This window comes from Nelumbo nucifera, chromosome 2 (assembly GCF_055504915.1).
Source record: "Nelumbo nucifera cultivar China Antique chromosome 2, China Antique-T2T, whole genome shotgun sequence".
Lineage (NCBI taxonomy): Eukaryota > Viridiplantae > Streptophyta > Magnoliopsida > Proteales > Nelumbonaceae > Nelumbo > Nelumbo nucifera.
Window position 1 is genome coordinate 92,510,965 of NC_142650.1, and position 14,040 is coordinate 92,525,004.

The following is a 14,040-nucleotide window of genomic DNA, read 5'->3' on the forward strand; positions in this document are numbered from 1 at the left end:
AAGCATTCACATCAGTGGCTTGACATCTAAGGATCATCTTCTCTAGCTGGCATCAAACAATGGTACCTTCACAGTCAAATCGGCCTACTCTATCCTCTTGCAAAACATCAGGAGAGAGGAAGTGGCGGAAATCACATGGTCAAAAGTGTGGGCCAACAAAGCCCCACACAAATGCCAACTATTTATCTGGAAATTTCTCCATGAAGCTATAAAAACAAAAACCAAGACATGGGGAGCTCTCAGAAGTAATGATACAAGTTGCACTTTCTATGGTGATGAACCAGAAACACAAAATCATCTCTTCCTCCAATGCCCGTTTGCAAGGGCTGTCTAGTTGCAAGCTCAAGTGTGCCTAAACCCAGAAGCCTTCTTGCAATCAAATTCAAGAGACATCCTAACATGGTGGTCATCCTACAATAAAGATGCCATCAGGAAAGAGGACTACAAACACTATCTGGCTTGTCTCATTTCTATCATCCGAGCCATCTGGGATACTAGAAATGTTGCAATCTACACAAATGACAAACTGGTTCCATCGGCCGTTCTCAGAAGAATTAACCAATACTACCAGCTGCAATGTGCTGATCCATTAGAACAACAAACTCCAGGCTAGGAGCTAAACTTAATTAATCTATTTGATATGCATGAAGATATTATATTGGTTGATGGATCTTGGGATCCAAATACCATGGATGCCTCCACAGGACTTTATTTCATTTCTCATACTCTGAATCACTCTTTTGCAGAAGGACAGCCATGCCTGGCCATTTCCCCAACAATAGTGGAAATGTGGACAATTGCAAGAGGACTCTGATATCTACTGAAGTAGAACATTACAATGGCGACTCTTCTCTCTGATGCCAAAGTTAGTCTTTTATCTCTAAAAGGAACTGAAGCAAACATTAATGGGAATGTCCAGGCTCTTCAGGAACACATCAAACATTTGCTTTCTCTTTTTGTTAATAGACCTGCAGTTACGGAAGCTCACCATATAGCTAGACTAGCTAGAACCCACAGAACTTATGTATGTGCTCACTAGACCTGTTCATGGGTCGGGTGGCCCGATGGGTTTGAACGTGGTTATAGGCCCGCAGGCTTAAATTCGGGCCAAAAAGCCCGGCCCGCAATAAATTCGAGTCGGGTTCGGGTTTTGTCAAAATAGCCCAGCCCGAGCCCGGTCCGACCCGACCTAATATTAGACTTAAAGTGAGTAATGTGATTATGTTCGTTTGAATAAATTTTTTGATTTAAGAATGTAAAACTGTGTTTTAAAATATAAAAGAAAGGGGAAAAAAACCATCTTGTAGGCCCATTGTTCATTTAAATAGAAAAAAAAAACTATCTGAATTTTTAATTCTAATTTGAATAGGGAAAATTGTTTTTTTTTTATTAGTTCGGGCTTCGGGCTCGGGCTCGGGCTTCGGGCTTTTTATTAGGGTCGGGCTTGGGCCCAAGTTATAGGCCCGTTGGTCGGGTCGGGCTCGGGCCTAGCATATTTCCCTTAATGACAAGTGAAAGCCCGGCCCGACCCGGCCCATGAACAGGTCTAGTCCTCACTATCGCCTCTAAACTTGCAACAATCCTTTTGCCAGTTGTAAACAAGGGATAGTTATGTATCCTTAGTGTTTTTGTCGGTTCCTTTTAATAGATTTTCATTTACCAAAAAAAAAACGCTATCACGTTCAATTGATTTGAATTCCGACAAGACATATTTTTGACCAATTTGTATTGATAAACACAAGATCTTTTGGTTTGAACAACAATACTACCAAATACAACCTAAATCATTCTGAAGATGGCATCTTGTCCATATGCAATGTATTACTTCAGTCGTACTATATTCATTCCCAAATTGATTCAAGTTTTTCAAAGGTTCCTAGGCTGAAAAAGTCTTTTTTCATTTGACAATGAAAGATAGGAAACCAAGAAGATTAGAACCCTAGAAAGCTTGTACAATGAAATGCCCGAGAATAAAAAAACTTCAAATGAAGCTTCATCTTTTTTGGTGCATAAAATCTTTCTTTTAGGAACACCCCAAAAGTGAGATTGGATATGTGCCTCACACATGGCGCCTCACATCGACCTCATAGGTATATCCCACTGTGCATTAGGAACATCTCTCCGTACTTATGTGTTATTATTTAACATTATGTTCCAAATGCATGGTGAAATGTGCCTATGAGGTCATTGTGAGGCGCCTTGTATGAGGATCAAATCCCAACCTAGGGAATGGGATCTACTCCTCACACTTGGGTGCCTCACATGCACATCCACTGTGCATAAGGAACATCTCCCGTGAATAATAACTTAAAAGTATGAGAGATGTTCCCAATGCATGATAGGATGTGAGTGTGAGGCGCGTGTGAGACACCCTATGTGAGGAGGAGATCCGGTCTCCCAACCTAGTACTCTAGACTGTTGGAAGATGACTTGGCAAACGGTGGCCTCAATACGGCAAGACAAAATTGTCTTGCCGTTATACAGCGCTCCTCACAACGATCTCACAGGCACATCTCATCATATATTGAGAATATTTTCCGTATTTATGTATTATTATTGATGGGAGATATTCTCACTCCACGGTGGGATGTATCTGTAAGGTCGGTGTGAGGTGCCCTCTGTGAGATTAGATCCCAATTCAGCAAAAGTATGGTTTGTCCTAAAAACGTGGCGAGTTTGAGCCACGTGCAACCTATATACGTGTCTGTAATTGGATGATTTCACTCCATTTCTGTTGTCGAGCAAAGCTTTTCAGACAGTCAGGCTTGTCTGTTCATACAGTAAAGAATCGCATAAACGTATCAAGCGTTAAGTTCAAGCCCGCGACCGGCGGCAAAAGTAATGGCAGCTTCAGCACTTATGCATCTCTTCCTTCTGGTTTGAATCAACAACAGTTATCAGTAAGTTGATTTGCTTTTTCTTCTCTTCCTTAGTTTCTGCTCTTCTCTTCTACGGCATTCCTATGAAATGCACAGAAAATTTTAAGGGTTTCACCCTAGATGTCATATTCCATTCTTTTTTGTTTTTTTTTGTTTTATAAATCTGCTTGATTCTACTGTTTTCTGTCTGTTCATGGGTGGTGGTAATAAAAAATTTTCAGTTTAATCTTTTTCTTTTCCTTGTTGGGTGTCTGTCACTGTTAGAATGGTTGGCATTTGAACTTGGGCTGAAGAACAGGGAATCTCTAATAAATAGATCAGGGGTTTTACGGATTTATCTCAATAGAAATGGCATGGTTCAGAGCTGCTTCAAGTTTGGCAAGGTTAGCTATTAGGAGAAATTTGGTTCAAGCAGGATCTTATGCGAAGAGGTCACGGGTGCTTCCGTCACAGAACCGATATTTTCAATCTACGGTCTGTAAACCGAAGGCGCAAGCTGCACCTGTTCCTCGTCCGGTGCCCCTCTCGAGGTTGACTGATAGCTTTCTTGATGGCACTAGCAGTGTCTACTTGGAAGAGTTGCAGAGGGCTTGGGAAGATGATCCTAACAGTGTGGATGAATCATGGGACAATTTCTTCAGAAACTTTGTCGGCCAGGCTGCTACATCACCTGGAATCTCAGGCCAAACGATCCAAGAGAGCATGCGCTTGTTGTTGCTAGTGAGAGCTTACCAGGTTAATGGCCACATGAAAGCCAAGTTGGATCCTTTGGGGATGGAGGAACGCGAGATCCCTGAGGATTTAGATCCTGCTTTTTATGGGTTCACAGAAGCTGATCTTGACAGGGAATTCTTCCTTGGGGTGTGGAGCATGGCTGGTTTCCTGTCTGAGAACCGTCCAGTGCAAACCCTTCGAGCCATACTGACTCGGCTTGAACAGGCTTACTGTGGGAGCGTTGGTTATGAGTACATGCATATTGCCGATCGTGAAAAGTGTAACTGGTTAAGAGACAAGATTGAGACACCCGCCCCCAATCAATACAACCGGCAGCGCAGAGAGGTAATTCTTGATAGACTTATATGGAGCACTCAGTTTGAGAACTTTTTGGCCACAAAGTGGACAGCTGCAAAAAGGTTTGGTCTTGAAGGTGGAGAAACACTAATTCCTGGTATGAAGGAGATGTTTGACCGAGCAGCAGATCTTGGGGTTGAGAACATTGTTATAGGAATGTCTCATAGAGGAAGATTGAATGTACTGGGTAATGTGGTTCGGAAACCACTTGCTCAGATTTTCAGTGAGTTCAGTGGTGGTACAAAGCCTGTTGATGAGGTTGGTCTATATACAGGAACCGGTGATGTCAAGTATCACTTAGGTACTTCTTATGATCGGCCAACAAGGGGTGGAAAGAGAATCCATCTATCTTTGGTTGCTAATCCTAGTCATTTGGAAGCTGTTGATCCAGTTGTGATGGGAAAAACTCGAGCGAAACAGTTTTACTCTAATGATGTTGAGAGGACAAAGAATCTTGGGGTGTTAATTCATGGGGATGGGAGCTTTGCGGGGCAGGGTGTTGTTTATGAAATCCTGCATCTTAGTGCTCTTCCAAACTACACAACTGGTGGCACCATCCACATTGTGGTGAACAATCAAGTGGCTTTCACAACTGATCCTAGATCTGGTAGATCTTCACAGTATTGTACTGATGTTGCTAAAGCCTTGAATGCTCCTATTTTTCATGTAAATGGTGATGACATGGAAGCAGTGGTTCATGTTTTTGAGCTTGCAGCAGAGTGGCGCCAGACATTCCACTCTGATGTAGTGGTGGATATAGTGTGTTATCGTCGGTTTGGGCACAATGAGATTGATGAGCCATCTTTCACACAACCTAAAATGTATCAAGTAAGATCTTCCATCTTTTCTATATATTTTGTCACCTTTTGTTGTTTGAAGATACAAGGCTTACATCTTTTAACCTGAACACCTTATGACAGTTTTCTTCTCATTTCTTTTCAAACTTATGTGTGTGTACAATGATGCCATCCTTATGTCAGCAGTGAAACCTATCCTTAAGCAGTGAAGCTAAAAGCATTGGATTAAGACTTTGATTGCAAGAGATTGATTGTATATGTTGAGGAATCATTGATGGGATGGTAGCCCCTACAAATTGAGGCAGAAGATTCCTATTGTTTATATGTCTATCTACAATGATAACACGAGGCAAAATATATTCTATCATTCACCTTGCTAACATGTTCGATCAAACTGCTTTATCCTTTGAACAATGGCATCCACCACCCCTCCAAAGGATGATGCTGTCATAACTCTTAGGGGAGTGTTGGGAGGGGGTTTAATCATTCCTGGTGTCTGTATAATTCAGTTCATTTATTATATACATATGTCACTGTAAGGTATTTCTATAAACAATCTAATGCTTCTGGTGCATTTGGGCACTGACAGATCATTCGAAACCACCCGTCTGCCTTAGAAATTTACCAGAAGAAACTTTTAGAGTCTGGGCAAGTCACACAAGAAGAGATTGATAAGGTAAACAACAAGGTTAGCTCCATTCTCAATGAAGAATATCTAAACAGCAAAGACTATGTTCCAAAAAGAAGGGATTGGCTTTCAGCTTACTGGTCTGGATTTAAATCTCCTGAACAGCTTTCTCGTATCCGAAACACAGGGTATGTTTGTTTTATTTGCTGTCTTTCTCTTTATTTTGTACTTGAGTATAACTTCTGAATTTATTTCTACTGAAAATTTTGTCTGGTTGTACAGGGTTAAACCTGAGATATTGAAGAATGTTGGCAAGGCAATAACTACATTTCCTGAAAATTTCAAGCCTCACAGAGCAGTAAAGAAGATTTTTGAGCAACGTGCTCAGATGATTGAAACAGGGGAAGGTATTGACTGGGCAGTTGGGGAAGCACTTGCTTTTGCTACATTGCTAGTCGAAGGTAACCATGTTAGGCTGAGTGGTCAGGATGTTGAAAGAGGTACATTTAGTCATCGACATGCAGTAGTCCATGACCAGGAAACAGGGGAGAAGTACTGTCCTTTGGACCATGTTCTTATAAATCAAAATGAGGAGCTATTCACTGTTAGCAACAGGTGCAGCCTGCTTTCTGTTTCTCACTTTTTATCTGTTGGCATATCTGCAATTCATCACTTACTACTTTCCTTTCTTTTGTGGTTCAATACTATATTTTTAACTACTCCGTTGGAGAATATGATGAGCTATTTCTCAATAGTATGCTAATATATATGAATAGCAGCTCTTGTTTGGGAGAACCATATATGAAAAATGTCTTTTGGTGTGATGTTTCTGTGATAAATGTTTCAAATTCTTCTTGAAAATTTAGACTGTTTATTCTCTATTTTTGTGCATAATTGAGTTCAAGTAGACTTACTATGGGTGCTCATCCAACGTACTTGGATCTCTATTCTCTTTCAACCTAAGAATCCCATCAAAGCTTATAATTTTGTGGAAATCTGCTCTTGTAGACATTATGTTCTACGCTGTTTCATGCCTTATTGATTTGTTTGCCAACTTCATACACCATAATCATGTCTACAAGGTCGTAATCATCAATGTGCTGCACATGTTTTGGCCAGAACTACTTTTTGTGATGATCCATCTGGACTCCCATGCCTAAAATCACTGCTACCATAATATGAAGTGGTTGATTTGATTGTCAATCCTTATTTTGATCTATGAAATCATTTTTCCAACAAAACCCACTAATGGATTAGATGGTTATCTCCGATCTGCATGCATAGAGCATTTTATATATGTATGTTTCTGAATTTTTTGCAGCCAACCGGAAACAACCCCCCTGCCCCCTAAAAAGGGAAAAAGAAAAGAAAGTGCAAGTCTATGAAAGGAGAGCCAAGAGGACCTAGCATTTCTCTTGGAGGATCTCATCATCTCAAAAGCTGATTAGCTGATTATACTTATATTTGGTTGGAGGTTTAAAATATTTCATAGACTCATCCTGGAGTTCATTCATGAATTTTCTTCATCTAGTATTTTATTTTAAATTTTCTTTTTATTAATAGCAAGGAGAAACTTCATTAATAAGGAGAGTACAAATAACCTGGCCACTAAACATGTGAAGAGCTTGTCAATCTTTCAGTTTGTGAGAGAACACCAAAGGTTTCAGGGGTGTCTAATCTGATAATCGACCCCCACACCCAATGAGTCATATATATATTAATTAATTATGTACAATTACAAAGGATCCCTTAGAGGGCTGAAAGATAAAAGGAAGAAAATAAGACTACAATACAATAGGGACCATAGTATTATAGTACATCAAGTGTCTCTACACTCCCTCTCAAACTGATGCTGAGACATAAGCATCAATTTGCCCACAAGATATAGATTTCTAGATCTCGTTATATGCTTAGTAAGTATATCAACAATTTGCAAATCGGAGGCTATATGTGAAAGAGAGATGGAGCTTGCAAGAAATAGATCCTTAATAAAGTGACAGTCCACCTCAATGTGCTTAGTTCTCTCATGGAACACTGGATTATATGCAATCTTGATGGCACTAGTGTTATCAGCATAGAGAGGAATAGGTGTAGGGAGGTGAACACCAAGATCATCATGGAGAGATTGAAGCCAAACAATCCCATTGCACACAGATGACATAGCCATATATTTAGCTTCTGTAAATAACTTAGAAACTGTTTGTTGTTTCTTGCATTTCCAAGAGATGAGGGAGTGGCCCAAAAAGACACACCACCTCGTAGTAGACCTTTTGGTGTCGGGGCAGCCTACCCAATCTGCATCAGCATAAGCCCTCAACTGAATTTGAGAGGAGGAAAAAAATAGTCCTTGAGATAAAGTGCCATGAACATAGCGAATAATCCGATGGACAACAGTCATGTGGGGTTGACGAGGGGCTGAAACAAACTGACTAACTACATAAACTGCATGAGAGATGTTCGGACCAGTCATAGTGAGATAGATGAGGGACCCGACAAATTGTTGATGTAGAGTAGCATTAGGAAGCAAGGTCCCATCAGATTTAGACAATTTAACATTGAGCTGTAGGGATGTATCATCCTGTTTGGTGTTCGTAAGACCAGCAAGCTTAACAAGGTCAGAGGCATATTTGTGCTGACAAACAAAGTAACCTCGATCACTATGTTGTTCTTCTAATCCCAAGAAATAAGAGAACTCCCAAGTCTTTCATATGAAAGGACTTGTGGAGAAGAGACTTGAGTTCCTTCTGTGTTGCTGATAAAAAAAAGGGTAAATTACAAAGACCCCCTCGTACTATGGGGTCAGTGGAAAAGAGCCCCCTGTACTTTAATTTGCAACAAAGACGCCCCTATACTTTTACTTTGTGACAAATACCCCCTTAGCCGTTAAGTTAGATGATGGAAGGTGTTAAATTACCAAACTACCCCACTAAACTTTTTCTATTTTCTTTTTTTACCATTTTTTCTTAAAACCTAATTACCCAAAACACATTTGATCGTCACCAGAAAAGGAAAAAAAGAATCTAACTTTAAGACCGTTGATAGGAACAAAAGAGAATCCATGATGTATCTTTAATCTTTCCATATTCTCTAGCACAGGAAGCAATACTCCCTCTCTTCCTCTCTCTCTCTCTCTATAGTATTGTTCTTTTTGTATCAGAACACATCTCCAAATTCTCATTTTCTTCATTTGGGTGCTTTCTGTAATGAGAGATAGCTTCTTGTGTTAGCAAATATGCCATACAAGTGAACGACTCTTCTTGCGGAGGTAGTTCAATGCAGGGTTGTCGTTCTCTAGTATCATTGATCCCTTTGATCCAAAATGCAGATATAGTCACTTGTATTGACAAGAAGTTCAAATCGGGTATCTTGCCAGCTGTCCAGTTCTCTCTAGTATCACGAATAGAACATTTCTCAGGCAACCCACTGTATTCGACAAAGAGCAATTCTACAACAGTGAGATGTCTCACGACATTTCGATTGGATGTAGCGGAGAAGAGGGGTTGAAGCATCTGGTGCTATTGGCTTGTATCGGTAAGAAGAAGGTCATTCGAGTGAAGAGGTTGCAATGGAATTTCAGGGGAAACCAGACCATTCTTAAGCATAATTCTTAAGCATGTGCATGTGTGTTTCTTAAGCATAATTCTTTGTTGAGATTATGCGTGTGGCTTTTGTATTACTAGTTTAGATTAAGCGTGTGGCTTCTATGTTTTGGTTGATTTCTAGTCATTTGCATCTCAAATTTAATTAGTGTTTTTCAAAACTATTGAAGGGCGGAAAGAGCATAACTGGACGTCAATTCATGATAAGTTTAAGCCCAGAAGTCCAATATCAGTAGTAGGGAATACTGACTTCTAACTTTTTTTGTTGCAGAATTTGGAGCGCATGATTATTTTTGATGTCGTCAAAGGCATCAATGCAGAGTCACTTCTTGGATCCTACGTGTTGTCCTCTTTAGATTCTCAATACGTTTATGAACCGGGTTCCTAATGGTTCTTGCTTTACGTTTTACGGTTTTAGTGTGATGATGGGTATTTATGGCGGTTTGTCGAAGATATCTTTCTCACCATTCAAATAAATAAGAAAAGGGTAATTTGGGGATTTAAAAAAATAAAATAGTTAAATAAAAATATTTTTTAAAGATAACTGACGGAACACTAACGGAGGGGGTCTTTGTCTAACAGCTAAAGTTTAAGGGGGTCTTTGTTGCAAATTAAAGTACAGGGGAGTCTTTGTCACTAACCCCATAGTATAGGGGGTGTCTTTGTAATTTACCCTAAAAAAAAGAGACTTGAGTTCCTGAATTCCATTCTCATCATCCCCAATCAACAACATATCTACATACAACAAAAGGATTGTAATGACTTGAGATCTTTGACAAACAAATAGTGAGTGATCAGATAAAGATCCCAAAACTTCTCAAACCAGGCCCAAGGAGGGATCACTATTGTGTCTAGGAGGAGGCTTTAGCCGGGAAACAAAGGAGGGATCACTATTGTATCTAGGAGGAGGCTTCATCTATACCGTCTCCTTTATGTCACCATGAAGAAAGGCATTCTTCACATCTAGCTGATAAATGGCCCATGAATGCACATCAAATAGTGCAAGGAGGATATAGATTGTAGTAATCTTTGGCAACTGGAGCAAATGTCTCCTCATAGTTGATGCAATATTCTTGGGTGTAACCCTAAGCAACAAGACGACTTCCAATGAACCATAAGACTTCAACTTGACAGTGTAAACCCAATGTCTAAAGCATTTGATGGAGGAACCACCAAATCCCAAGTGTCATTCTCATGCAAGGCATGAATTCCTATATCCATGGCTTCTCTCCAATGAGGATTGGTAATGGCATGCTAATATGAGTGGGGAATATCTGTGATAGATAACACAACGGACAAGGAACTATGGTTTGAAGGAAAACCATAGCGATCAGGAGGTCTGGAAATATGAGAGGAATGACGAAGAGTTGTGGTAGGCATAGAAACAGAATCTGAAGGAACATCACTTACAAGAGCATCAGTTGAGGGATGATCTAGGCCGGGAGGAAGTAGAGTTGTAGGTGTAGGATCTGGGGCATGTAACCTTTTGTGATAGAAGACAAGAAAATCTTTCACACTAGCTGGAGGAGAGACATCCTGTGAGTCAAAATTCTACAAAATAGAGATAGATGGAGTAGATAGTCTAGCAACAACAACAAAATAGGAGATGGCCTTTAGAATATTACTTTTAAGAATGTAGCTCTTCTAGGTAAGTGGTTGTGGAGATGGCCTTTAGAGAGGGAGAGGTTATGGCATAAAGTGGTGGCAAGTATCCATGGCTATTCCGGAAATGGTTGGGATGCAGGGGTATCCAGACGAGCAACTCTTGCAACACCTTGGAAGGCAATTCATTGCATCCTTCCACAGTTCCTACGCTTTGTAAAGTATGATGCTTGCTCTGGAACTCGTGCTCTTTTCTGGGAAGACACTTGGGTGGGAAATTTGCCCCTTAAGGATATGTTCCCTTCTCTCTTCTCTCTTCTCTATTTCCCTTTATAAAAAAGAACCTGTGTCTTCCTTTCTTTTGTTCCCGTATATGCCTTTGTCGACAAATTGGGACCTTGGATTTCGTAGAGGGTTGCGGGATGAAGAATCCTTATCAGTTTTTGAGCTCTTATTGTTACTTGATTCTGTTTGCCTGGACCCACTAATTTCTGATGAGAGGATTTGGACTTTGACTCCGAAAGGGTCGTTTACTTGTGCATCTTTCTTTAATTCCCTTTTCTCCAGTTCTTTTCCTCGGGCTTTCCCAGTTAAGGAAGTTTGGTCTAGGCCTATTCCCCCAAAAATTGTTGTGTTTTGTTGGGAAGTTTACTATGGTAAAATCAATACGGTGAATAACCTGCAGAAGAAAAGACCTTTCTTGTGTTTATCCCCTAACTGGTGTATTTTGTGCAAAGCGTAGTATGAGGACTGTTACCACTTATTGATTTCTTGTCCTTTTGTTGTAGCCATTTGGAATTGGGTATTTGATTTGTTTGAGTGCAGGTGGAACTTGCCAACTGAGATAAATTTGCTGTTTTCCCCTTCTACCTTTGTGTGGACCACAAGAAGGAGAGTCATGTTAAAGTGTATAAGAGCAGCTCTCCTTTGGACTATTTGGGAAGAGAGAAATTTCAGAATTTTTCAGGAGAAGGAAAGAAGCATTCTTGAGGTCAAAGAGTGTATTGTTACAAGGACTATTTTGTGGCTGAAATCCTTAAAGCTCTTTGAAGATTATTCATTTGAGGATTTAATGAGGAATTGGTTTGTAGTTGCCCTCACTTCCTATAAGAAGCCTAGAGTTCAAGTAACTTGGACTCCACCGATGGAAGGTTTTGTTAAGCTGAACTTTGACGGAAGTAGTCAGGGTAACCCAGGACCGTCTGGGATTGGTGGTGTACTGAGAGATGAGAACAGCAACATCGTTGCCTTTTTTTCGGGACTGGTGGGAATAGGAGACTATGAGGGCTGAACTCCTAGCTATGGCACAGGGGGTACGGGTTGCTTATCAACTTGGAGTGCGAAACTTAATAATTGAAGGAGACTCCAAGGTGGTAGTAGGATGGTTGGCTGACCCGGGCATTGTCACTTGGGACTTTTAAGGATATTTTAAAAAAGGTCAAATGGCTATTGAGGGCATGATATTTAGAGTTTAGTGGTTGGGTAGATCGGCTAATGCCTTGGTTGATTATCTTGCTAAACAAGGGGCTACTCGGGTTTCATTGTATTGGGCTTCTTTGTAATTTTCCTTTTCCTTTGTTATGTTCTTTGACTAAAGGATTGATGGTTTCTTCCATCTGCCCTCCTTAAAGGGGAGGTATCATCTCGTGCCTCTCCTTAAATTGTACTATCTTTGGCTTTGATTTAATAAATCCGACAATTCACTGATAAAAAAAACAACAAAAAAGGAGATATGCTTAAGAAAAACAATATTTCGAGAAACACGAATGCGGTGAGAAGAGGGATCATAGAAAAGAAATACTTTGTGATTTGGGCTATATTCTACAAAGGCACACATTATAGATTGTGCAAATAACTTGGAACATTCACGAGACGAAAGATGAACAAAGCAAAGACACCCAAAAACATGAAGGTTAGATAGTTTGATAAAAAAAACATGGAGACTAGATAATTTTGGAGGATGATTGGACAACTTCTAAAAAGGAGGTATTAGCAAGAATAGAAGAGGGAACACAATTAATCAAGAAAACAGTAGTACTAGCAGCCCTACCCAAAATGAAGAAGGGGCATGAGATTCTCACAATAGGGTTCTTATAACACTGAGTAAATGCCCATTTTTACTTTCAACCAAGGATTTAAATATTGATACGATACGTCCGATATGGGGTGTATCGTATCAGTATCGGTAAGTAACGACATGGGATACGCTACGAATACAAGCGTATCCCATTAATCGTTTGTATCGAACGGATACAGATGTGTATCGGCCTGTATCGTATTGTATTGGCCGATACGCATCAATATTGGCCGATACACACCGATACTGGCAGATACGCACCGATACACGGTGTCCATTCAGTAATCTCCATAAAAAATGCGAATGAGGTGATTCGTACTCAGATCACCTTACATGCATTTAGATTTCGCTGCGTTTCCAAACTAGTAAGCCATGCTACATTTTGTGATATAAAGTAAAATAAAATAAATTTTATAAACTTTTTCTATTTACATGCAATTTAACTAAAAAACACATTGTTGAGTTGGTCCGAGTTATTTTTTATTTAGTTAGGAAGTTGTTGGGTTTTAGGCCCATTAGTTTATGTTTTTTAAGTTGTGACTGTTCAAATATATTAGTAGCCGCCCTACTAAGGGCATCCTTGTAATATCTTATCCCTTAAGTTAAGTATAAATATAATGAGAGGTAGGCGGCTAGGGTTAATTTTACAATCCTGGTTGACTTCCTACTCTTTTCTTCTTCTTCTTCTTTGTTCTCTATTGCTGAAATCTTCATCTTCCCCCTCTTTCCTTTCACAAGAAACTCGACTAAATTTGCAATTAGTGATTTTTACTTGGTATCAGAGCGGGCTGAAGGTTCTTTGAAGTTGTTCTCTCATGCAGCCCTAGATTGGCTGACTGCATGGTGATTTAAGAGGTTGATCGAACCTCTCAGATAAGCCCAGTTTTTGGATTTTTTTGGTGGATCTGTGTGCCTTGTAGCTGGTCTAGGGTTTCTCATCAAAATCAGGAAAAACTGGAGAAAGGGGAAGAGTCCTATTTCTGTTGGACTCTTCAATTTTGACCTAGGAAGTGGTGCCCTAATTTTTTAGGGTTCTTGTTAAGGGCCCGCGAATAGGATCTCGTCACAGGTCGGTTAACGGGGAAAACAAGAATTTTCCCTTGTTTCTCCCTTTTCTCGAGGAACCTATCTTTAGCGCCTTTATGGTGATTTGTTAAAGAGATCACCAACTTTCCTCTGCTCTTTCTTGACTGAAATTATTGATAGTTTTATTGAATAACACCTTTTCTCGAGGAACCTATCTTTAGCACCTTTATGGTGATTTGTTAAAGAGATCACCAACTTTCCTCTGCTCTTTCTTGACTGAAATTATTGATAGTTTTATTGAATAACATCTGCTCCTTTAAATAGGAATTACAAGAGTCCTTCTTAAGGAAACTTTCTAAAA

General features: G+C 39.9%; 1 protein-coding gene across 2 annotated transcripts in view; it reads left to right on the top strand.

Moving 5' to 3' along the window:
* Positions 1-2,724: 2,724 nt before the first annotated feature.
* The window catches only part of LOC104611994 (uncharacterized), a 37,780-nt gene continuing 26,464 nt past the window's right edge, over positions 2,725-14,040 (top strand). The window contains exons 1-4 of one of the 2 annotated variants that reach the window (XM_010279298.3): positions 2,725-2,900; positions 3,144-4,778; positions 5,337-5,563; positions 5,658-5,990. In XM_010279298.3, the coding sequence (XP_010277600.1) occupies positions 3,228-4,778; positions 5,337-5,563; positions 5,658-5,990 (2,111 nt within the window). In that variant the 5' untranslated portion in view covers positions 2,725-2,900; positions 3,144-3,227. Of the gene's footprint in view, positions 2,901-3,126; positions 4,779-5,336; positions 5,564-5,657; positions 5,991-14,040 lie in introns of those variants that run through there. The other variant, XM_088898663.1, reaches the window with a different exon arrangement.